The sequence below is a fragment of the Protopterus annectens genome, chromosome 6.part1, assembly GCF_019279795.1.
Source record: "Protopterus annectens isolate FY-2018-M chromosome 6.part1, PAN1.0, whole genome shotgun sequence".
Lineage (NCBI taxonomy): Eukaryota > Metazoa > Chordata > Ceratodontiformes > Protopteridae > Protopterus > Protopterus annectens.
The window spans coordinates 385,174,623-385,201,543 of NC_056738.1; the positions used below are offsets into that span (position 1 = coordinate 385,174,623).

The 26,921-nt window shown below is 43.0% G+C and overlaps 1 protein-coding gene across 4 annotated transcripts in view; it reads left to right on the plus strand.

The window, feature by feature from the left end:
- DPF2 (double PHD fingers 2) overlaps window positions 1-26,921 on the plus strand; it is a 779,856-nt gene that overhangs the window by 282,597 nt on the left and 470,338 nt on the right. For all 4 annotated transcript variants that reach the window (XM_044075795.1, XM_044075796.1, XM_044075797.1 and 1 more), the window contains exon 6: window positions 7,381-7,459. In XM_044075795.1, coding sequence (XP_043931730.1) covers window positions 7,381-7,459 — 79 coding nt within the window. The remainder of the gene's footprint in view (window positions 1-7,380; window positions 7,460-26,921) is intronic.

The window sequence follows — 26,921 nt, forward strand, 5'->3', positions numbered from 1 at the left end:
TATACCTCGGCCACCTTAGCCATGAGGGCCTTAAATTGCCAGTTTCATATGATTAAATACCAACAGTTCCTGTTATCACAATTAAAAAACAAAATGTCTCAACCTGAACAACCAGATTTAAAAGAGTTACAGGATACGATGCATAGTGCAGAACAAGTGGGTAAACACACTTTACAATGTGGTTATGATGCCCTAGAGGCCTCCAGTAGAGCGGCTGCTACAGGATCAGTCATTCGCAGACATGCCTGGCTTAGAGAACAAAATCTGCCTGATCATGTGAAAGCAAAACTTCTTGATGCACCTTTACAAAGGATGTTCTTTTGGTACTAATGCTGAGGATATATTACGAAAAATGGAAGAAAGCCAAATCTATGCAAACTGTCAAAGCTTTCTTACAGGTCCAGCCACCACGATTTAGCAGGAATTGGCCGTCAAAAAACTGGTCCTTTCCAGCCACTGACAAGCCCCAAAGAGGCAGATACAGAAGCGGAAGGGGCAGAGGGCAATCACAAGGGTCATATAGAGGCAGACAATGGCAATCTCCAGCACCAAGAGGTGGTGAAGACAGTGCACAACAATACAGGAAGCAAACTCAATGACTCCCTCATTTCCATGCCAAGCAAGTCTCAACTGGCAGCACCTTTGGGAGAAACTAGCATTATTTGCAAGCAATTGGCATATTGTCACAACAGACAAATGGATACTGGACATTATAAACAGAGGCTACAAATTTCAATTTCACACTCTGCCAAAAATGAGAGGCATGCCAAACCTACCACAAAATCAAAGGGTAGAGGCACAACTGCAAATTTCAAAGCTCCTAAACATGAGGGCTATACAAAAAGTACCTACGCACCAACAAGGTCAAGGTTTTTATTCAAGACTTTTCCTGGTACCAAGAAAAGGAACAGACTGGAGACCCATTCTGGACTTATCAATCCTAAACACATTTCTACTCGTACCAAAATTCAAGATGCTCACATTACAGCAACTTCTTCCCATGCTGGGCAAGGAGTTTTGGCTGGTAACATTGGACCTCAAGGAGGCATACCTGCATGTCCCAATCAGACAAAGCTGCAGAAGATACCTCAGATTTCTTGCAGGTTCAATCCACTATCAATTCTCTGCATTGCCCTTTGGCTTATCTACTGCGCCCAGAGTATTCACCAAGTGCCTGGCATCAGTGATTGCCTATTGCAGACTTCAAGGGATACAAATTTACCCTTATCTGGACGACTGCCTGATCCAAGCGGACAGCAAGCATATACTACTGGAACATCTGGCACATGTGACACGGTTACTGCTTTCTCTGGGATACACCATCAACAAGGAGAAATCAAAGCTAACACCTTCTCAGAAAATAACCTTCCTGGGTGCCAGCTTGGACACAAACACCCAGATGGCATACCTTACGCCAGAAAAACAAGGGCAATTATCTCAGTACTTCAAAATACTAGCAAAAAGTACCAGGCTTACTGCAAGGAAAATCCTGCAGGCTCTGGGATTCATGGCATCTTGAATTCTTCTAATCCCGTATGCAAAGCTGCATATGAGGAAACTTCAATGGTACCTAAAAAATCTATGGTCTCAACACAGTCACAGCTTGGAAGCAATCATTCCAATAATTCCCTGTCTACAAAAGGAATTCCTATGGTGGGCCCAAGCATGTCAAGTAAACACAGGCCTCCCATTCTGCAAGCCTCAAGCAAAACATGTCATAACCACAGACGCCTCAGATTACGCCTGGGGGGCGCACATGAAGGACAGGTGCATTCAGGGCAGATGGTCCCAAAAGGAAAAGCACCTTCACATCAATCAAAAGAAATGCTGGCAGTAATAAATGCAATTACAGCTTTCAAGGACTTCCTGCATCCAGGACAATTGCTCATAAGAACAGACAACACCACAGTAATGTGGTACATAAACAAACAAGGAGGAACTCACTCATACCCCTTGTGCAGACTAGCCATGACTCTTTGGAACTTGGCTCTAGAAAGACAAATCGAACTTCAAGCACAGTACTTGCCAGGGATGGAAAACACACTGGCAGACACTCTGAGCAGAAATATGGCAGATCCACACGAATGGAAGCTACATCCACAGGTATTTACGGAGATAGTCCAAGCGTGGGGGAGGCCAGATATAGATCTTTTTGCCTCCCACAGAAACCATCAATTGAAAAGGTTTTGTTCAAGGACCTACCACCCAAAGGTCTGGAAAGTGGACGCCCTTTCATTCAGTTGGACAACATGGACAGTTTATGCATTCCCACCTCTGCCTCTTCTGCCCAAGGTACTTTTGAAAGCAAGAACAGACAAACCGAGGATGATACTGATTGCTCCAGACTGGCCAAGGCAACACTGGTATCCACTCCTGAGGAGCCTAACACATACTCCTCCCTGGTCCCTGCCTCTAATACCTCTCCTGCTGGCCAGAACAACTACAAAACCCTTCACAGCCAGCTGAAAACACTCAACCTCGCTGCATGGAAAATTCCTTAACACCACATCAAACTCTACTCTCCAAGGAGGTGCAGGATGTCATTTTGGAGGCCAGAAGACCATCTACTAGAAAAGCTTACTCCGCAAAATGGAAGCGGTTTTGCTGTTGGAATGAGAAAAGGGGACAGGACCCTAGAAAATTGAACTTGCCTCAGGTTTTACAGTACCTAGCTGAACTACTGAGCAGTGGTCTGTCATTTTCTTCAATCAAAATACACGCCTCAGCCATTTCTGCAGAATTCAACACGGATCCTCCTTTATTCTCACATCCACTCTTACGGCAGTTCCTCAGAGGGGCTAAGAATATAAGACCTCCAAGGAAACAACCAATACCAGCCTGGGACCTTAATTGCATACTAGAAAAATTAACATTGCCTCCCTTTGAACCTGCTGCTTCAACAGATCTACAATATTTGTCCTGGAAAACAGCTTTCCTTCTGGCCATCACTTCAGCTCGTAGGGTTTCTGAACTACAGGCCCTCATGGCGGTGCAGCCATTCCTCATCTTCCATCAGGACAGGGTTTCCCTTCGTACCAACCCATCTTTTATGCCTAAAGTGGTATCTAGGGTAGCCTTAAACCAAGCCATACACCTTCCTACCTTTTATCCTAACCCTCAAAACAAAGGGGAAAGGCTGCTTCACTCTTTAGACATCCATAGGCAGCTACGTTACTATTTGGACAGAACAAAGTCCTTCAGGAAATCAGACCAACTTTTGTGTCCTATGCGTAGGGGCTCCAGGAAACCAGTTACCAAACAGACCATTTCCAAGTGGATTGGCCACTGCATACGTTTTTGTTACTCCTATCATGGGAAACCTGTCCCTACTGGTATCAGATCTCACTCCACCAGGGCCACAGCCACCTCTACAGCCTTCTTCAGAGGTGTGCCTACTAAGGATATCTTGGAGGCAGCCACTTGGAGTTCTGTACATACCTTCACAAAACACTACCATCTGCCCTTATATTCCAGAACAAGAGCAGGCTTTGCCACTGCTGTTTTGCAGGGCATTCTGGCTCAACCCAGTTCCTCATAGTACCTACCACCCTATGCATAGCTTTGGGACTCTACCCATCTGTCATTACTGCAGCTGTATGCACGATAAACATAGTACAGTTTTGTACCTACCATAAATGTAGATGTTCGAGTGCTAATACAGCTGCAGTACAGGTTTCCCTCCCTCCTTCCCCTCTTGGTAAGGCCATGGGGCCTAAAAACCTCTTCATACCTCCTGACTGGGTTATCCTGCTATGTTTTATTTGCTTGCTTTTGTGGATTAGCTTTATTTATGTATTGCCTTCCTTTGGGGGCACCTGACATCTGGGGCAAGAAAGACTGAAGAACATGGCATCGGCTGTGTCTTATATACTCTGGCCTTCCTGACGTCACAAGAGTAAGCGACAACAACCGACGCCGGACCAAGACTTTGGAATTCGGCCGACCGAGGGACCGCCTGACGGCTGAAAACCCATCTGTCATTACTGCAGCTGTATTAGCACTCGAACATCTACATTTATGGTAGGTACAAAACTGTACTTTCTCCTGCCCCACAAGTGGTCCCTCAGTTCGACAGTGGCAACACTGATTTTCAGCTGCTGGGCTCAACCTTGCTGCAGTCTGTTCATCTCGTACCTAAAGAAGTGCAGCAGTTACTTTTGCCTTGATCCTTCCACAGGGGCAGTCACTCAGGGATGCTGTAGTTCACATTTGGCCCTGGGTCTCCTCTGTATCCCCCCCAATACCCCTACTAACACAATTCATTCAGAAAGCCAGAAGCTGCAAGACCAGCGTGATCCTCACTGCTCTGTTGTGGCCTCGGCAGGTTTGGTTCCCTGTCCTTTGGCCTCATTTGATGTATTTTGCATAACTGTTTGAATCAAATCCAGATCTTTTGAGTCACCCATTGAGATTGCCTCTGCCGGATCTAAATCCCTGAAGGTGGTCCACATGGTTCCTCCAATTCTAACAATAGCCAGAGATGACAGGCTATCTTCTTCTATTGGCCACATTATTTCGGTCTCCCAGAAAGTCTACCAAAAAGATGCATCAAAGCAAGTGGAAAAAGTTTTCTATTTGGGCCTCAGTGAAAGAGTTAGACCTTTTCTGTGCTCCCATTTTGTTGATCTTAGATTTTTTTTTTTTTACAGTTTTTCAGAAAGGATTTAGTTTTTCCACTGTCAAGGTGCAGATGGCTGCCATGTCATATTTTCACATAAGGCACAATGACTCATCCATAGCCCCTCTCAGAGTCTTAAAAGCCTTCCTCAAGGGCACTTTCTTACTTGGATCTTTAATCAGAGATCTACTTCCTTCGTGGGATATCACTGTTACGCTTCAAGCCTTGACCTCACCCTTCAAACCAGCAACTTCAGTAAACTTGATGTTTTTCTCTCATGGAAAACTATTTTTCTTGCTGCATCCACTGGACACATTTCTGAATTACAAGCATTGCCTTGCAAACCACCATATTTGTTTTTTCATAGACAGAATGACATTGAGAACAAATTTTTATTTTCTGCCAAAGTGACTTCCGAAACAAATCTGAGTCGGTCAATTTTTCCTAGATTCTCAAATAAATGAGAATATATTCTACTGGGTTTGTATTTGCGTTACATCGACATCAAGAAGTCAGATCAGCTATTTGTTTCCTTTTCTAAAGCAAAATTTGGTAAAAACATATCACAAGTTACACTTCCTAAATGGCTGACAGAATGTATTTCCTGTGTTTATAAACTGGGCTTACCCTTGCATAAAAAAATGAAAGCTCGTTCTACAAGAGCAGTTGCTTCCTCTATAGCCTTCATGAAGATGGTTCCCATTGATGACATTTGTGCAGCAGCAACATGGTCCACCTTGCATAACTTATCTCATTACAGATTGGATGTGCAGTCCAGATCATGTTCTTCTTTTGGTTCCACTGTTCTCAGGAATGTTCTTTCCTGATGCTACCTGGATGATATTCAGCTTGTGAATCTGTTCTGAAGGTTTAATCAGATGAAAATAGACAACTCTGGATATGAAAGTCATAGGCTTAATATAACAATAGGTCTGCGATATAGTATTTTCATCTGGTTCAGCACCCCCTAGAATTCTTGCTGACAGTATCTGGTGGCTAGACAAACCTCATCTGAGACTCTAGTCTATGAAAAATTCTATATTGAACCTTACTGCTGGTATGTTCACTAACCTTGACATCTAGATGCCTTTCAGTCACAGGATGGGTATAATATTTAGAGATATGCCAGTAAACTCAATTTGAGGTGCTTTAGTGGAGAGGAGGGAGTTATCGGTAGGGGAGGAGTCAGTCCCTTGGATCCATAGCTTTAGGAAAAGGCTCTGATGTCAGATCCAGTCAGATCAGACAACCCAAAGGTCAAACCTGATGAAAAAGACAGTACAGATCTGTTGTTATGGTAAGTACATAACTTTTGTTGTTTTCAAAATCTCCCCTATTCCTACTGATGCCAGCCCTTCACATTGCATCCTAATGCATCACTGTTGTTGTACTGTAATTCAACATTAAACATTGATAGATGCTTTTTTTTTCTTTTGTTGTGGGACATTAAAGACAAATCAGTTAAGTCTGTGTCACAGAGTGGGTTATGTCTGCAGTGCATATATTTTTGTTTTATAAGTTCTGCATTTTGTGGACTCGCTCACTTAATAAAGGAGTATAAGAATAATACTAGGCAGGCAATTATGGGGACCAAAAGATACCTAATCATGCATGCCTTTTAGCAGACACACTTTAAAGTTCTTGACACTCTTTTTTAAGCACTTAGAAGGGCTCCCCTCCTACATCGCATATGACCTTACATGGTAATCTTGTGGTAAATGTGTCAACCCATCCAGCTATCAAGACTAGCCCTTAAAACTGTCCAGGGGTAGTACTTTGTTTGACCTTCAGTGGTTAACTTATTCCCTCTCTATAGAATTAAGTTAATTAGGAACCTATATTTAAATCCATATGAACAAATAAACAAGAATTGTAAGTCCCTAGTGTATGTGTTTGCAGAGCCACTAGTTTTGTGAAAAGTGGGAGATAAAATGGAATTGTGCCTTTTTTAGCTCAAAAAGTGTGACCTGATAACTCTGGGGCAGCCTGTAGGCTACCAAGTGTACACAGAGTTGTGTTAAGCTGCCAGAATAGTTGAAGGAAAATAAATCTCCCTCCTGTTCCCCCTCCAGGCAGCTTCTTAGAGAATGGGCTTAACTGAACCCGTCACCCAGGTCATTTTCAGGACTCCATTCCTCTGCACCACCAAGCCTGCACGGAATGCTGGCATTAAACCTAGAACCTCTTGCACCCTAAGAAAAAAAAATCATCCATGTAGACTCGCAAAGCTATATCTTGGTTCATTCTGGCCTTGTTTAATTTACAGGAACTGTAATTTATTACTTGTCAAGTTTGTTTCCTTTAGTTTTATGCCTGCAAATCTGTTTTGCTGCTTCAGTATCTGAATATATTAACTGTCTTTCTCACGCTGTGTTCTCCAGATAATGTTATAATAAGTATAGTATGTTTGTAAAAGAAAAGAAGGCACAGTTTCCTTTATTTTTGTGCAATGGAGTGAGTAGAAGTTGTTAAACTGCTGCTTAAAGTCCTGTATGATTTTTCTAAAACTGCAGAGTGACTAAATGAAATCCTATGAACATATTTTGGTTGCTTTAATGTTGGGAACACACAAGCCACTGAATATTGCCGTTTAGCTGTTTGACAGATTTCTTCTAACTTTGTACATTACAGTGACTTTCCTCTCTTCTGATTAAACAGTGTGCTCCACTGTCATTTTAAATGCCTTAATTGTAAAAATTGTAATTAAAGCTATAACTGTGAGTACCTTCTAGCTTTACATAATTCTGTATTGATTCTGTTAGGGAAGAGGTTCTGGAAGTGCAAGGAAGAGGCTGGAAACGTCAATCTTCGATGACCGGGACAAGCCATATGCCTGTGACTGTGAGTATATTAAACCCTTCCTTGCAGTACACCTCTTTTGAGTGTGTACCTTTAACTCCCAGTGGATGTGGCTTCAGCCTTTAAAAATGAAGTTTTCACCTTACAGTTCTAGCAAGTACTCATTGACAAGAGGTCAAATATCAGTACAGTTGTCTTTGGCATCATGTATGCTTCAAGATAAAATATTCTCATACCTTGTATGTAGCATGGTTTTGCAATTATTAATGCAAATATGAACAAGCAATATTTTACGCCTGCAGGCGTAGTGGGAGATAACTGCAGAAACACCTGGAGGTGCACTCGGCTGTAATGAGGGAGGAAAATAAGATTTAATCTGTTGATATGATCAGTTGTCGAGTTACTGTCTTGTCTGAAATTCTTTTATTTTTAAGGTGCTTTGCTAATAAAACTGAGCAGTTAAAATTTTTTTCCTGAGAATGGAATGCCCACATTGGGAGCCAAGGGTGTCTTGTTGTACCATACTTTGACTGCATTTAAACATGACAGTAGAAGTTTGAAGAATGAAACGTGGACTACGGTTAGCATATAAAATATTTGAAAGCCATCCATGCCCATGATTGTTGATGTTCTTCATGTTTCACTGTTGCAGTCATTACATTTCTGCTTGCAGGTATCCCTCAGTCGGCCTGATTAACAAAGTCTTGGGTCCTGCTTCGGTTGCTGTCCCTTCTTCCATGACATCCGGTCGTCAGGGGTATAAAACATGCAGCCGACACCATTACACCAGTCTTTCTTGCCATGCGGTGCCCGAAGCAGAAGCAGTTTGCAAGTGCCGGTCGTCCGACTCCTGAAATTTTCATTTTCGAGTTTCAGAACCGAAGTATTCAACTAAAGCCAAGAACCCCGTTGCGAAAACTTTTTCTTGCTCCTTACCGATGTCAGTAAAAGTTAATAATTGCATTACTTGTGGAAAGCAAATACCTCATAAAGATTTTCATTCGTACCATATTCCTTGCCTAGGCCCTGACCACGACATACCTTGCTGTCTGTTTTGTGCTTTATTTAATCAGCGCACTATCCGTTGTCGGTATATTTTCACCTCTAAATATTTCGGTTCTCGGTTTAATTATCCAGAAATGTCTGTTAGCTGTCCGACTACCGGGATTCCAAAAAAAAAACAAAAACGCAAAGATAAAGACAGACAGGCCGCCGAGGTCCAAAACTGCCGACGACGCTTCTCCTAAGCCAGTTGGCAGTTCGCCGGTACTCCAGTGAGGCGCTTTCGCAGCCCTTGATACCCGCTACTTCTGATTCACAGGCCTCTGGAACCCACGGATGTCTCTACCCTGGATGTGTCCAGAGCCGCTGTGCAGGCACCGGCTTCTGAGGGTGTATTCAGGCCTACTGCCTTGCATATTAAACCGACGCCTCCTTCTTTACTTGGACTTAAATCTCGAACCATGCCTAAAAAACTGATGCCCAGGCCACATGCTCAGGTCTCTATGCCTAAAAAACAAACGATAAGAATGGCTGAAGATCTAATAACGCTAATCAGGGGTAGGCAACCCCCCTTCTAAGAGGTCTAGGATTGAAGTTGATTATGAATCTTCTGACCAGGATTCTGTTTTTTTCAGATTCTTCTGATGATCTGGATTTGCCCTGATCTACTTATGAAGATTCTGATGCAGAGGACTCCATTCCGTCTGCTTCCCCTCCTGAGGATTTTTCTTTTGGGGAAACCTTACATACTGTAAGGGAGCATTTCCACTGGGAAAACCAGGATTTTTCTGATTCAAAAAAGAGGCTTAGGGATTTCCTTCTCCTACCTCAGCATAGGCCTTTAGCTATTCCTCCTGTGTACTATACATTGTGGATGATGCTTTTTCGGAATCTAGTCTGGCCCCTGATTTCTTTCCTCCTACTCCCAGAAAACCTGACAGATACTACAGCGTCCCTGAGTCCCACAAGTTCCTTTTTAAAAATTCTATTGCAGATCCAGAGACTGTTTCACAGGGGCCCAAGGACATTAAGTCTTCTACTGCTAAAAATCCTACCCCTTCTGATAGAGACTCCAGGGCGCTGGATAGATGGGGTAAAAAGGTTTACACTTCTGTAACCTTGGCCATTAGGGCAATTGGACTGCTTAAACAGAAAATGATGTTGATTCCTGACTGTGTGGAAAACAAAGAATTACAGGATTTAATCTGAACAAGTTGAAAAACATACTTTGCAATGTGGTTTTGAGCCTCTTGCAGGGCTGCTGTTACCGAGTCTGTGCTCAGAAGGCATGCTTGGCTTAAGGAGCAATCTTTGCCTGATCATGTTAAAGCTAAATTGTTGGATGCTCCCTTAAGTCAGGACTGCCTGTTTAGCAACAAGGCTGAGGAAGTTTTTAAAAAGATGGAAGTTAAAGCTAAATCTATGCAAACTGCTAAAGATTTCTTACAAGTTCAGCCTCCTAGATTTAGTAGGCACTGGCCCTCTAAGAATTGGTCCTTTCCAGCCCCTTCCAGGTCTTCTCAAGCCAAACCCAGAACCAGCAAAACTCCCAGGTTTCAGTTCTTGGGGACACACAGGACTAAGCAGTGGGGGGGGCCTCCACTTCCAAATCTGGGAATAATAACACCCCCCCATGGTAAACTGTCTGAATGACTTCCTTTTAAAATTACCAAGCACTTATCAACTGACTGCCCCTTTGGGGGAAAAGATTGCTCTTCATGCAAAGAATTGGGAACTCATTACCCAGGACAAATGGGATTTAAATGTAGTGTCCCAGGGATACAAATGTCACTTCCACACATTGCCAACACCAAGCGGGTGGCCGGACCTACCCCTGAATCAGTGGGCAGAGGCCCAAAAACAAATACTTTCTCTGTTAAGCATGGGGGCTATTCATCTGGTACCAGAAGAGGAAAAGGGACAAGATTTCTACTCGAGACTTTTCCTGGTACCCAGAAAAGATAATTTATGGTGTCCTATCCTGGACCTGTCTACTCTAAACACCTTTTTGGAGATTCCAAAATTCAAGATACTGACTCTTCACCAATTACTGCCTATGCTAGGCAAATATGCCTGGTTGGCAACACTAGATTTAAAAGAAGCATACCTGCACATCCCAATCAGGGAATCTTGCAGAAGATACCTGTGCTTCAAAGCAGGCTACACGCACTGTTCTCTGCACTGCCCTTTAGCTTATCTACTGCACTCAGGGTATTCACAAAGTGCCTAGCTCCAGTTATTGCGTTTTGCAGGCAAAGAAATATTCAGATATACCCATACCTGGACGATTGTCTAATTCAGGCAGAAAGCCAGGACATACTTTTGAATCATCTGGCCTTTGTAAAAAGGGTTCTGACTTGTCTGGGGTACACCATAAACAAAAATTAATCACACCTGGTACCTTGTCAACAAATTATATTCCTGGGAGCAAGCTTGAATACAACTTCCCAGATGGCTTACCTAACGCCAGAGAAACAAATTCATTTGACAACCTACTTCAAACAAGTGGCCACAAAAACCCTGCTATCTGCAAGACAAATACTGCAAGCCTTGGGGTTCATGGCCTCCTGCATTCTTCTAATTCAATTTGCAAGACTGCATATGAGGAAACTACAGTGGTATCTAAAAAGCCTATGGTGTCAGCATTCTCAGGATCTAGAAGCAATGATTCCTATCATACCTTGCCTACGCCTAGAGTTCCTTTGGTGGGCAGAGGCCTGCCACCAAAACAAGGGACTACCTTTCACACCACCCCCTGCCGCCCACACCCTAACATCAGACTATGCATGGGGGGGCTCACCTGGCAGGGAAGTGCATTCAGGGCAAATGGAACCCAAGTCAAATGCACCTGCATATCAATCAAAAAGAAATGTCAGCTGTACAGAGTGCTCTTGACAGCCTTCAATGACCACATTCTTCCAGGACAATTAATGGTAAAGACGGACAACACCACTGTTATGTGGTACATAAACAAGCAGGGGGGTACACATTCTTACCCCCTCTGCAGACTAGCCATGGCATTGTGGAACACAGCCTTGAGCTACCAAGTACACCTACAAGCTCAGTTCCTGCCAGGAAAGTTATATACACTGGCAGACGGACTAAGCAAAAACCTCATGGACCCACACGAGTGGAAACTGGAACCAAGGATTTTCAACATGTTGACAAGCAAATGGAGGAGCCCAGATATAGACCTGTTTGCCTCTCCCCAGAACTACCATTTGGACAAATTTTGCACAAGGACTCCCCACAAACAAGCCTGGAAAGTGGATGCTCTGTCCTTCAGCTGGAAAAACCTATCAGTCTATGCCTTCCCCCCTTCTGCCTCTGCTCTCCAAAGTACTACTAAAAATCAAACAGGACAAACCAAGGATGATTTTGATTGCTCCAGACTGATCACGCCAACACTGGTACCCCCTCCTGCACAGTGTGTCACGGTTATCACCATGGCACCTGCCTCAGACCCCTTCCCTGTTGTCTCAGCAGGAGAACCAGATTTCTGCACACTCAGCTTCTAACACTGAACCTTGCAGTCTGGATAATTACATAATCTCTCCTTTACCATCCCTCAGTAAACCTGTGATGGATATCATTTTAGAGGCAAGGAGGCCTAGTACTAGAAAGTTTTATGCTGAAAAATTGAAAAGATTCTGAGCCTGGAACCAATCTCAAGGGATGAGCACAGCAGCGCCCAACTTACCTTAGATTTTACAATACTTAACTGAGATGCTTCACAAGGGCCTGTCTTTTTCCTCCATTAAAATCCACTCCTCAGCCATTTCAGCTCATTATAACATAGAACCTCCCCTCTTCTTTCATCCACTGCTCAAGCAGTTCCTCAGAGGGGCCAAAAATTTGAGACCACCCAGGAGAGCTCCAACCCCAGCCTGGGACCTTAACTTTGTTTTGGACAAACTCACTCTACCTCCTTTCGAGCCAGCTGCTACTGCAGACTTAAAATGTCTTTCTTGGAAAACAGCTTTCTTTTTAGCAATCACTTCAACTAGAAGGATATCTGAATTACAGGCCCTTATGGCAGTGGAGCCTTTCATCATCTTTAATGCGGACAGGGTGTCCCTCAGAACCAATCTATCCTTCATGCACAAGGTGGTATCCAGTGTGGCTCTTAATCAGTCCATTCATTTGCCAACTGCTGGTGACATTTGCTGCAGGGGCAGATGGGAAGGATATTTCAAAGCAAATCATTTCTAAATGGATAGGCCATTGCATTAATTTCTGCTATAAGCACCATGGAAAACCTATCCCCCAGGGGATCAGACCTCACTCCACCAGGGCTGCATCTACCTCTACAGCCTTTCTCAGAGGTGTCCCTACCACGGACATCCTAGAAGCTGCTACCTGGAGTTTTGTACATACTTTTACCAAGCATTATCCTTGACCAATTTTCTCTAAATCCAGAGCTGGCTTTGCCACTGCACTCTTGCAGGGCCTTTTAGTTGGTCCTAATGCTATCTAAATTCCTCTTCCCAACCATAGCTTTGGGAATCTACCCAGATGTAATGACTTCAACAGTGAAACATGAAGAACATAGTACAGTTGTGTACACTTACCATAAATGTAGATGTTCAAGTGTATTCTCTGTTACAGTCCTGGTTACCCTCCCTCCACCCCCCTAACTTCTTTTGGCTATACCTCTACTTTCCTTTACAATGCTTAAAAGCATTTTTGGTGTATTTGTTTTGTTGTTGGAGGTATATCATTGTACTTTTATATTTAAATGCTTCCCATTAGGGGGGCACCTGACATCTGGGGCAAGAAAAAACGATATAATGGCGTGGGCTGCATGTTTTATACCCCTGATGACCTGATGTCATGGAAGAAGGGACAGCAACCGATGCAGGACCCAAGACCTTGTTAATCAGGCCGACTGAGGGCTACCTGCAAGCAGATAACCCAAATGTAATGAATGCAACAGTGGATACACTCGAACATCTAATTTACGGTAAGTGTACACAACTGTACTTTTCCGTGTAGATGTTTTAAAATCCAATGCTTCAGAGCAGTGGTTTTGCTATTTCCCTTACATGAATAAATGCTTACTTCATTCAGAATGCTTATATTCCTAGTTTATCCTCCATCCTTTTATAGCAGTATAGGTGGCTTGAACTTGGAAAGGGGGAAATGCAATGAAGCAGTTTTTTTGGATTGGGAATGAAAAGGTGTAGACCATTGTGAGGACTGACAAAAGAGAAGTACTTTATATAGTCTGCTGCTTTGACCTAGTAGAATGCTTCCTTAATGCAGCTTTTCTTTCCATTTGTTGTGCTAAGCATTGAGGTAGAAAGCTACAGTTTTGCATATGTCACAAGACAGTGCAGTTTTCAGAATTTTCTATGAATATTAGTCCAACTACCCATTTCAACAGCTTAACAGCATCTTTGACAAGAGACTGAGGAAAAACATGTTATTAATGTTTTCTTTTTTAGTTCACTCTGAAGGTTATGCAGCTCTAAGTGGTTACTTTTGGGGTGTCCATCGTGTTTCACTGTTGCAGTCATTTCACTTGGGTTATCCACCAGCAGGCTACCAGCAGTTGGCCCGAGTTCCAAAGTCTTGGTCCGGCGTCGGTTGCTGTCGCCTCTTCCCTGACGTCAGTTCGCCAGGAGTATAAAAGATGCAACCAATGCCATTTTCTTCATTCTTTCTTGCCGCGCGGTGCCTGAAGCAAAAGCAGTTTGCAAGTGCCGGTCGGCCGACTCCTGAGATTTTCGAAATTGAGTTTCAGAACCAAAGTCTTCAATAAAGCTAAGTACCCCATTGGGGAAACTTTTTCTTGCTCCAGACCAATGTCAGTAAAAGTTAATAATTGTATTTCTTGTGGGAAGCAAATACCTCATAAAGACTTTCACTCTTACTGTATTCCTTGCCTAGGCCCTGACCATGACATTACCAGTTGTCGGTTTTGTGCTAGATTCTATTAAACGTCGGTTTGGTTTTGATTTACATTATTTTGGCTGAAGGTTTAATTACATAATGTCGTCGGAACAACCAGTGACCGGAATTTATAAAAAACGCAAAGACAAAGAAAAGGACAAGCATCCGAGGTCCAAAACCAACAACGAAGCTTCTTCTAGGCCAGTTGCTGGTTCGCCGGTTCTCAGTGAGGCGCTTTCGCAGCCCCTGACACCCGCTACCTCAGAGCCACAGGCCATATCCGACAGTCACGTGGAGACACCGAGGCCTGTGGAAACTCAAGGTATTGGGCCTACGGAAACTGTTCCCTCAGATGGGTCCGGAGCCGCTGAGCAGACATCGGCTTCTGAGGGTGTTTTCAGACCTACATAGCTTACAATTAAGCCCACTACAGCAGCCATGGCAAAGTCAAAAACACCATTAAAGTCAAGGAAACAAGTACAGCATTCTTCTGAACAGTCATCCATGCCAAAGAAACAGATGCTTAAAATGGCCGAAGACCTAATCAGGGGTTCCCATCCCCCTCCTGACAAAAGGCCTAGGCAAGACACTGACTATGATTCCTCTGACCAGGTTTCTATTTCCTCTGATTCCTCTTCTGATCAGGGATATTCTCTCCCTCCCTATGAGGACTGTGATGCAGAAGAGTCTATACCTTCAGCCTCTCCGCCTGAGGATTATTCTTTTGGGGAAACCCTGCACATCATGCGGGAGCATTTCCATTGGGAGAGCCAGGATTATTCAGAATCCAAGAAAAGGCTCAGAGACTTTCTTTTATTGCCCCAGCACAGGCCCCTGGCTATTCCCACTGTGCTTGATATTGTTGATGATGTTTTCTCTGAATCCAGTCTGACTCCTTATTCTTTTCCCCCTGCACCAGTCAAGCCAGACAGGTACTACAGGGTCCCTGACTCTCATAAATTTCTTTACAAAAACCCTGCTGCATATCCAGAAACAATTTCTCAGGGCCCTAAAGGGGTTAAGGCTTTCACTGCTAAAAATCCTGTCCCCTCGGATAGGGATTCCAGAGCTCTGGACAGATGGGGGAAAAAGTTGACACTTCTGCTACTTTAGCTGTAAGGGCTTTAAATTGCCAGTTTCACATGCTTAAATATCAACAGTACCTCATGTCATTGTTAAAACAGAAAACGGTTTCAAACTCAGAAAATCCTGACAATAAGGAAATGCAGGATTTATTGCATGCAGCTGAACAAGTGGGAAAGCATACTTTACAATGTGGTTTTGATTCATTAGAGTATTCTTGTAGAGCCGCAGTTACAGGCTCTGTTATTCGAAGGCATGCTTGGTTGAAAGAGCAAAGTTTACCTGAACATGTTAAAGTAAAATTATTGGATGCTCCACTACAGCATGATGCTTTGTTTGGTGTTAAGGCAGAAGAGGTGTTAAAGAAAATGGAGGATAAAGCAAAATCAGTGCAGACAGTAAAGGATTTCTTACAGATCCAACCACCTAGGTTTTGCAGAAACTGGCCTTCAAAAAATTGGTCCTTTTCTGTGTCAGACAGGCCACAAAGAGGCAGATACAGATGCCCAAGAGGCAGATCTCAGCCCCAAGGCTCCTACAGACCTAAACAATGGGGTGCTTCAGCCCCCAAAGGAGGGGAAGACAAATCACAACCTTATAGGAAACAGTCCCAATGACTTACCTCTGCAGATGCCAAGCACTTACCTTTTGGCAGCACCCCTAGGGGGAAAGCTAGCACTTTACTCAAAAAATTGACACATAATCACCCAGGACAAATGGGTACTGAATATTGTTTCTCAGGGTTACAGGTTCCACATGTTCTTCATTCCACATTGCTGCAGTCCTAACGTGCAGGTTGGCGTTTTCTTGCCTCAGTATTTAACCGGATGTCAGAAAAAGTGAATAACTGTATTTCTTGTGGGAAACAGATACCTCATAGGGATTACCATACTTTGTGTATACCTTGTTTAGGGCCTGATGTTGGATGCCGTTCTTGTGCTAGATTAGACTGTGCCAGGTTAGTGTTTGGGAAGCATTGTAACTATAAAATGCAGTCGGATGCTCGGAGGTTTTGACAGGTGTTTCTTTGGAGTCTCAGGGAGAGACTTGGCCTCTTCTGTTTCCAAGCTTTCTCCTAGTGCTTCAGGGTCTTTGCCTAAGAAACATATGCTTAAAATGGCAGAAGATTTGATTACTATGATAAGGGGTTCTATGCCCCTCCTGATAAGAGGCCTAGGGTGGAACCTGAGCTTGAGAGTTTTGAGCAATGCTGGCTGAAGACTTGCAGGAGTTCCCTACTTATTCTGATTCTGATGTGGATGATTCTACTCCTTCAGCTTCTCCTCCTGAGGATTTTCATTTTCAGAGACTTTGCATTCCATGAGGGAGCATTTTAAATGGGAAGGCCAAGATTTCTCTGATTCCAGGAAAAACTTAGGAGTTCTTGTTTACCCCAGCATAGGCCTTTAGCTATACCTCCTGTTTTGAATGTGGTGGAAGATGTTTTTGCAGAGGCTTCCTGAATCCTGATTCTTTGCCTCCTGCCCCAGTTAAACGATAGGTATTATAGGGTGCCTGAAGCTCATAAGTATCGGCAGACCCGAAACTGTCTCTCAGGGGCCTAAAGGTGTAAAGGCCTCAGTTGTTAAAAATCCTGTCCCTCCTGATAAAGAGGCAAGGGCTTTGGATAGATGGGGAAAGAAAGTGTATACTTCTTCCACTTGAATTGTCAGTTTAAATATCAGAATTATCTTCTTTCACAGTTGAAATCTAAGGTGGATGCTGAAGGTATTGACTGTAAAGTTGCAGGATTTAGTTCATGTGTCTGAACAGGTGGGTAAACATTCCTGGTTTTGATGCTGTGCAGGCCTCCTCCAGGGTGGCTGCCACTAGATCAGAACTTAGCTGAGCATGTTAAGACTTTGGATGCTCCTTTGCAGTCTGATGTGTTGTTTGGAGCAGTTTTGAAGAAAATGGAGGACAATCTATGCAAACTGTTAAAGATTTTTACAGGTTATGATTCCCAGTCGGTTCTCAGACTTCTGGGGAGGGCAGGGCAGCTGCCAGTTCATTCTGAAGGCTGTCTTTTCAAAGAAAATTGGGATTTAATTACCCAAGACAGATGGGTTCTGGATATTATTCACCACGGTTACAGGTTTTATTTCCATACCTTGCCTCCTTTCAAAGGCATGCCAGACATTCCTCCTCTACAAAGACAAGAGGCTCACAAGCAAATTTCTCTATTACTCCAAATAGGGGCCATTCAGGTTCCTGTGCCAGAAAGGCCTAGGATTTTATTCTCGCCTGTTCTTAGTACCGAGACCAATTTTGGATTTATCTATCCTCAACACTTATCTGGACATTCCCAAGTTCAAGATAAGATCACTGGATGGTAACTTTAGATCTCAAGGAGGCTTACCTTCATGTGCCTATAAGGCTAAGTTGCAGAAAGTATCTGGAAATTCTCATTATCAGTTCTCTGCATTGCCCTTTGGCTTATCACATAAGGTTCTGGCTCCAGTGATAGCTTATTTCAGGCTAAAAGATTCAAATCTATCCTTACTTGGACGATTGCCTGATTCTGGCTCAAGAAAAGGAAGACCTTCTACAGCATTTGGAATATGTCATAGCAGTGCTAAGATGCCTAAAGTCCAGTCTAGTACCCTCTCAAGACATGTGCTTTCTGGGTGTGAGACTGAATACAGCAGCCCAGATGGCCTTTTTAACCCCGGACAAACAAAAGAATCTTTCCATTTACTTCCATCAACTATCTCTTCAGTCCGGGCTGACTGCAAGGACAGTCCTTCAAGCCTTAGGGTTCATGGCATCTGCCAAACTGCATATGAGGAAGCTACAATGGTATCTCAAAATGTATGGACACAGCACTGCCAGGATTTGGACACTGTCATTCAAATAATACCTTGCATTCAAAAAGGAATTTTGTGGTCTAAATGGAAAGTGGATACAAGACAAGTGGCCTGCGAGACTAGAGCATCTACATATCAACATGAAGGAGATGTTAGCAGTCCAATTTGCATTAATGGCTTTCAAGGAGTTACTTCTTCCAGGGCAGGTGTTGATTCTAACAGACAACACCACTGTCATGTGGTACATCAACAAACATTGTGCAGGCAAGCAATGATTTTATCAGCTTGCAACTAACTCTTCAGGCAAGGTTTCTGCAGATGTGTTAAGCAGACAAATCATGGATGTGGAAACTGGATCTTCATGTATTTCAAAAGTTGACAGTGTCCTGGGAACTCCAGACATAGATCTGTTCGCTTCTCCACTAAACCACCAGCTGCCAAGTTCATCACACAGCTTGGAAAGTGGATGCTCTTTCTTTCAGTTGGAAAAATCTTCATCTGCCTCTTCTTCCAAAGGTGCTTCTAAAGGTCAGACAAGACAAGCCAAGGATGATTTTAATAGCTCCAGATTTGGCCGGCAGCACTGGTACCCACCTGTTGTCCGGTCACCTGCTCAATGTCAAGCTTCACTCTCTTCATCTAACAGCCTGGCATATTCTGTTTTGAAAGACAGCAGGTTTAAATGTGATTATGGAAGCCAGGAGACTGGAAGTTTTATTTTGTGCAGCAAACAATTTGAGTGTGGCTCTTCAATATCTTATCTTCCATTAAGATTTCAGCTCACTATGATTGTGACTTTCACATCCTTTGTTCAAGCAATTTCTTAGACCTACTCCTGCTTGGGACCTCAATTTTGTGTTGAAATACTTGTCATGGAAGACTGCTTTTTGTTGGCCATTACTTCTGGCAGTGGAGCCGTTTCTAGTGTGGCTTTAAACCAAACTATTCATTTTTGCACACACACGCTTCCAAAATCAAAAGGTATGCCGGACCTGCCACAAAACCGATGGGCAGAGGCGCAAAAACAAATTGCTGCACTCATGGACATGGGAGCTATTCAAAGAGTACCACAGCAAGAACAGGGGCAAGGATTTTACTCAAAACTTTTCTTAGTACCCAGAAAGGTCAAAGCCTGCAGACCAATACTGGACCTGTCAATCCTAAATACTTTCCTGGATGTTCCAAAATTCAAAATGTTAACACTACAGCAACTTCTACCCATGCTGGGCAAGAAACCTTGGCTAGTTACTTTGGACCTCAAGGAGGCATACCTACATGCCCCGATCAGACAATCTTGCAGAAGATACCTCAGATTCATAGCAGGCTTAATGCATTATCAATTCTCTGACTGCCATTTGGCTTATCTACTGTGCCGACGGTCTTCCCAAAATGCCTGGCACCAGTAATTGCATTTTGCAGACAAAAAGGAATTCAAATGTATCCCTACTTGGACGACTGCCTTATTCAAGCATAGAGCAAGGACATTCTACTAAAGTATCTGTCGTTTGTAAAAAGATTACTAATTTGCCTAGGGTACACAGTAAACGAAAAGAAATCTAAACTAGTGCCCTCTCAAGAGATAATATTCCTGGGTGCAAGCTTAAATACAACTGCGCAGATGGCTTATCTCATGCCAGACAAACAAAGGCAACTGACTCATTACTTTCAACTGATGGTGACAAAGACCCAGCTTCCTGCAAGAAAAATTCTGCAGGCCCTGGGCTTCATGGCGTCCTGCATTCTACTAATTCCATATGCAAGACTGCATATGAGGAAACTACAATGGTGTCTAAAAAGTGTTTGGACTCAACATTGTCACAGCCTGGAGACAATCATAACTTTCATTCCCTGCCTACAACAGGAGTTTCAATGGTGGTCCCAGGCCTGTCACCACAACAAGGGACAGCCTTTCACCTTACCCACAGCCAGGCAGACAATAACAACGGATGCATCGGATTATGCCTGGGGGACACACATGGCAGGAAAATGTATTCAGGGCACGTGGCCCAAGGAACAAATGCATCTTCACATCAATCAGAAAGAGATGCTAGCAGTACAGAATGCCCTGACAGCTTTCTAGGACCTACTACATCCAGGACAACTACTAATAAAGACTGACAATACCACAGTTATGTGGTACATAAACAAGCAAGGGGGCACACATTCCTACCCCCTATGTAAGCAAGCCATGACTTTGTGGAACACAGCACTGACCTATCAGGTACATCTGCAGGCACAATTCCTGCCAGGAACAAAAAATACACTAGCAGATGAACTAAGCAGAAATCTCATGGACCCTCACCAATGGAAACTAAATCAACAGGTGTTCAGCATGATAACAAGGAAATGGGGATGCCCAGACATAGATCTTTTTGCCTCCCCTCACAATTGCCAGCTACAGAAATTCTGCACAAGAACTTATCACTCTCAAGCATGGAAGGTGGATGCTCTATCATTCAGCTGGAAAGCCCTGACAGTCTGTGCCTTCTCTCCAATGCCTCTTCTTACCAAAGTGCTCCTAAAAGTCAGACAAGAAAGGCCAAAACTGATCCTGATTGCTCCAGACTGACCATGCCAGCACTGGTACCCAATCCTAAAGAGCTTGTCTCAGGGCCCAGCTTGGCCTTTACCTCAAATTCCTCATCTTCTGACTCAACAAAACAGCCAGATTCTGTACAGTCAACTCAGAACCTTAAATCTGGCAGCATGGCAGATAATGTAGCCACTCAGACTGCACCTTTCTCTAAAGCTGTTATGGATGTCATTTTAGAAGCCAGGAGGCCCAGCACTAAGAAATCTTATGCAGAAAAATGGAAGAAATTCTTTGCTTGGAACCAGGCACAAGGTCTCGAACCACTTGTTCCAAATATACCTCAGATTTTACAATACCTTACTGAGATGCTGGACAAAGGCTTATCTTTCTCATCAATTAAAATCCATGCCTCTGCCATTTCAGCTCATTACAATACGGGACCTCCTATTTTTTCACATCCTCTATTAAGACAGTACCCCAGAGGGGCAAAAAACACAAGACCCCCAAGGAGAGCACCAGTACCAACTTGGGATCTCAATTTTGTTTAAGAAAAACTCACACTGCCTCCTTTTGAACCACCCAGCACAGCTGATATAAAATTCTTATCATGGAAAACTGCTCTGCTCCTAGCAATAACTTCAGCAAGAAGAGTATCAGAGTTACAGGCATTAATGGCTGTGGAAACTTTCATCATTTTTCACCAGGACAGGGTTTCTCTTAGGACAAACCCAACATTCATGCAAAAAGTAGTTTCCAATGTGGCCCTGAACCAAACCATTCATTTACCAACTTTTTACCCAAATCACCAGAATAAAGGGGAGAGACTTCTGCACACTTTGGATATACACAGACAGCTACGATTCTACTTGGACAAAACAAAAGCTTTCAGAAAAATTGAGCAACTGTTTGTAGCCTATGCTGCAGGATCACAAGGAAGACCTATCACAAAGCAGACAATTTCAGAATGGATAGGACATTGCATCTGCTTCTGTTATGCACAACGTGGCAAATCAGTGCCTAAGGTCATTAGGTCACATTCTACCAGAGCAGCAGCCTTTCTCAGAGGAGTACCAACCAAAGACGTTTTAGAAGCTGCAACCTGGAGCTCAGTGCACACTTTCACCAAGCACTACCACTTACCTCTCTACTCTAAATCCAGAGCAGGCTTTGCCACTGCAGTCCTGCAGGGCCTGGTGGTAGCCTCTCCAAATCCAATTTAGACCCAGCCGCCCAACCTCAGCTTTGGGATTCAACCTAAGTGTAATGACTGCAACAGTGAAACACGATGAACATAGTACAGTTGTGTACCTACCATAAATGTAGATGTTCGAGTGTATTCACTGTTGCAGTCCAGGTTACCCACCCAACATCCACCTTTTTCATTGCTGGGACTTCTCAACTCTATACAACCTATGTGGTGTATTTTCTTGTAGATGAAGGAAATGTTTATATTAGTACATGCATGCTTTTTGGCATAATTTTATTTTCCCAGCCTTCCTGTCTGGGGGCACCTGACATCTGGGGCAAGAAAAACTGAAGAAAATGATGTCAGTTGCATCTTTTATACCCCTGGCGCACTGATGTCAGGGAAGAGGCGACAGCAACCGACGCCGGACCAAGACTTTGGAACTCGGGCCGACTGCGGGTAGCCCGCCGGCAGATAACCCAAGTGTAATGATTGCAACAGTGAATACACTCGAACATCTACATTTATGGTAGGTACACAACTGTACTTTCTGAAGTGTTGTACCCCAAAAATGGCACAGTGGTTGAACTGTGTAACTTTTTTTTTCATTCTTGGATGCTGCTTCCCTCATTACAGTTTTTGATCCATAATATGACATTGTGTTACCTTATTATTATTTTTTATCTTTCATCAATTTAGAAGAGTAGAACATGGATTATTTCTCTCCGAGAAAGCACGAGTAGATCTTTATCCCCAGCATTTCCTGTTTTATTTCTTCTAGTTGCAAGCTTCCAAAATGATATGTGTAGCCCTCACTTGTTTCAGACCATGTTTTCCCATTTGAATCCGTAGTTAAAAGATGTAAACCAGACTGTTTTCAGGGGAGATAGAACATATGATCAAGAAGCGGCTTTTGAATGTGACTGATGGCAGGATGATAGCTGTGGTTGGAGCCAAGAAAAAGTGGCAGTCTAATTTGATTTTTGTAAAGCCTCTGGGTCTGTTGCAAGGACCCCCCTCTCTCACTAGCTCACCTTTTCCTCTATAGGTATCCTGTTCCTCAACTTTTTGCAGCTTTGCTGCCCACTCTTCTTTGAAAAATAAGTCACATTGTGTACCGTGCATTTCCCTAACTAGTCTCTGGGTTTCTGCCTGAATATTCACATGTCAAGTCTGGCCCCTGAGAATTCAGAGGTCTTTTTAAAGTCATGATCTTCAATTAAGATTATTTTGCAAATCTGGCTTAGTGATCTGCCAGAGAGATCCTGTGAAGCCTAGGGAACATGTTCTGCCCCATCCTGATATTCTACCAATAGGGTAAACACCATATGGGAGAAAAATCAAGTTGTACATCAGGAATATCTAGCAGCAGCACATTTCCTGCATCATATGATTCCTGTAATTTCTTTTACCATGAAAATGGAGCTTAGTGAGGGTAAACCCATAGGGGATGCAAACTCTTGCCTCATTTTCACCAGTTAAATAGTTTTGAATTTCATAGAGGATGAAATAAGACCATACTGTGCAAGAACATCATTGTAAAGAAAATTCTTCTTTTATCTGGCCATAGAAGCATTCAGATCAGCCCTTGCCCTAAGCACTCAAAGGATAGTGGTGGACAACATCATGATGTGATCTGCAGACAAGCAGGCAGGCATTTGCATATGCCAACTCTGCAAGCTGGCTTTCTAGCTGGGATTGTACCTCCATTCCTCTTATGTCACCTTACCCTAAATTACGGTGACAGACAAATTAAAACAGACAACAAGACAATGTTAGCAGCCACAAATGGAAGCTAAATCCAAAAGTATTCCAGTGACATAGAGTTCATGTCTACCAAAGAGATCCCTCTGCAAAAAAAAAGTGAGACATTTTGCTTCACATTCCTGTGCAAAAAGCATGAACAGTGAATGTTTTTTTTTACATCTTATGGAGGGAGGCTTGCTGTGCATATTCCCACACATATCCCTGTTGCCAGAGGTGCTTCAGAAGATCAGGATAAAAAGGTCCAGAATCATCCTGCTTACAGGACTGGTGCTTGGGGCCCCCATCAAGTTTCAAGTTGGGGGCCGTACTTAGGAGAACAAAGTGTGACCACATTGCCATTACACCCCTTCCCTGTTAAGCTCATCCAGCACAATTTTACAATAATGTTACTACATTCAGATCATTGAGAATTGTTGTGCTAAGATACAAAAACTCACTGGCATTTAGTACTAATGTTACATTATGACAAATCCCTGTACCACAGCAAGGTAGCCACTCAGAGGTGCACATGCACACTGACTGGCATTTAGTACCAATGCTTCATTATGACAAAACTCTGCACCACAGCAAGGTAGCCACTCAGAGGTGCACACACTGACTGCATACTCCCCAACTGCCCAGATTTTCACTGAATGTCCAGATTTGACTCTTTTTTTTTTTGGTATGTTCCTCAAAACCTGTAGTTTTCTGGGCTTTTTGTGGCAAATCAATGAGGGTTGAATTCACTAAATAATGACAGGCCTTTGAGTTTGACTTCATAGCATTCAAAAAATGCATGGCAAGACCTTTTATTGTAGCAAAAGTTTATAAGAGCAATATTTAAAATTTTTCCCAATTTTTGTTGATGTTCCCCATTATCTTTGACTTTGTCCAGAATTTTTATGCCAAGAAATTGGGAGCTATGACTGACACTTGGTAGCAATGTTGTTACATTACGGCAAACCTCTGTACCACATCAAGGTAGCCAGTCCCACAGAAGTACACAAAGACACCCTAACTGACTCCCACACACAACACAGGCACGCAAGACAAATACAGCAATACAGTAAGGCTGAACAAAGACACCCACACAGACCTCCTAACACAGGACAGAGGCACACAAGACAGACAGACAGCTACACAGACTCTTACATAAGACAGACACCCACACATGATAAAGACAGCACTATAGCAAGACTGAAGCTTTTTTTTTTGCTGCTCCTGAAAAATCTGTCCGCTTCATTTCTAACTGGGAATGGAAGTAAAGCAGAATTACTACACATGCAGATATTGGGTTGATTCTCCACTCTATAGCTAAAGTTTGTATCTGTTACAGGCAATCCAAACAATTTTGTAGTATCATAATTTTTCGAGAGTAAATGTGTGTTTAGGAAAATTCTGATCGTGAGCTGCAGTTATCAGTAAAAAGTACAGTGCTTATTCTATACAGTAAAGTGAACTTTTCATATTCATGTACTTGGGTCATCTCAACAGAGGTACTGGTATGATTCTGTTATAGTCCATGTGGGAGTTAAATGACCTGAGATGTACTTCCCTGGACTATATGAAGAGAGACATTGTGTGTCTCTCTCTAAAGGTGTGTCTCAGGCAGATATGTGCTTTGCATTGAGCAGCATTTTACATTCACTAAGGATGATGTCACAGTATGAACAAATGATGATTGATTTCAGTAATTGCCTTAGTTTCTGGTGTCTTTCCAAGGGGACTCAATATTTGTCAGTATGGCAAGACATATTTAACAGACCACATTCTTTGCAAGAGATGGTCTAAATCTGTCTTCCCATAGGCTTCCAAATATTAGATAAAACTTTTATCCACCGCCTTGGAGCCTTTTTTAGGTAATGCCAAATTGGGTTTTATATGCTATGTCATTTGGTTTGTCAAAGAAACCTGAAGGTGTTGCTGCTCAACGCTAGAAGCCTAAACAAGAAACTTCACACTGTACAAGCTCTATTCATTCTGGAGAATATAAGCATCTGTACCATTACTGAGACATAGTTTAAATCTGCAGAAAGTAATGTGGCAGTGAAAAGCTTCAGTGCCTTCCACACATTTAGACCATCAGCTGCATAGACTGGGACAAAAGGTGGAGGAGTCCCAGTCTGTATCAGGAACAAGCATAACTGTTGGTTAAATGATGCCCTGGAATTTTTCCACTTGTAAATCACGAGTCAAAGTCCCATACCATATACTAGTAAGCTATAGGTCACTTTTTGTCCTAGAATCCCATAGCTAATGCCTAGACCTACGGGAAACACTTGCTATTAAACCAAATACCCTATTCATGGGAGACTTTAACTACACCTCTATAGACTGGGAAACATACACTGCGTCATACTCTTAGGCACAATGATTCCTGGACTTTATTAATATAAATACCCTTGAGTCGATAGTGCACGCTCCCACCAGAGATTCAAACATACTGGACCTGGTACATACGAATTTGGGAGAGCAGTGTACCCCCCTCCCCAAATGTGACATCCCTACTGGGGAGGTCTTTTGAAATAAAAATCATCTCTCTAACCCATTAAACCCTGTAACGGTTAGGGTGTAGTTTGCTTTGGAATAGTTCCTATTAATCGATAGTTTATCAAAATTCAGTGCCCCTCCAGCCCAGAGTTCACAACAACCTATATGGAATTGTTCACAGAGACACAACTTGTAAAGGCCCCAGAGCCATTAGGTAGTACACACACCTATGAACCATGTAAATGGCTGTATAATGGCTTCTCTACCTACTAGAAGTAAGTCCAAAACAAACCACACTGGTGGAATACTAACCTTAATAGGGTGTATAACAAAAAGAAAAATATCATACCTAAAATCGGGAAGACCAATTCCTATAATGATAAGAGCTTTCTAATTAAATAAACAGGAAACTAAGAGGTCTAATTAAGTCCATTAAGGACAGTTATGAGGTCAAGATAGCCTCAAAGGCTAAACACAACCACAAGACCTTCTACATCTATATGCATAACCTCGAAGTCAGCACACGCCAGTGTGACAAACTGGTGGTCATTGGTCCTATATTCACTGAACAGAGTGACATAATGAATTTGCTGGCTGATGAACATGGATCAAACTTCACCCCCCCCCCCATTCATCTGCCTCCCTCCATGAAATACCTACTGGCTTACCCCCCCCAGACTGTTCAGGGAGCAGGTCCTGACATTGTTCGCTAAGGCCAAAATTACAGCCTCATTGGGCCCCAGTAATATCCAAGGATGCCTC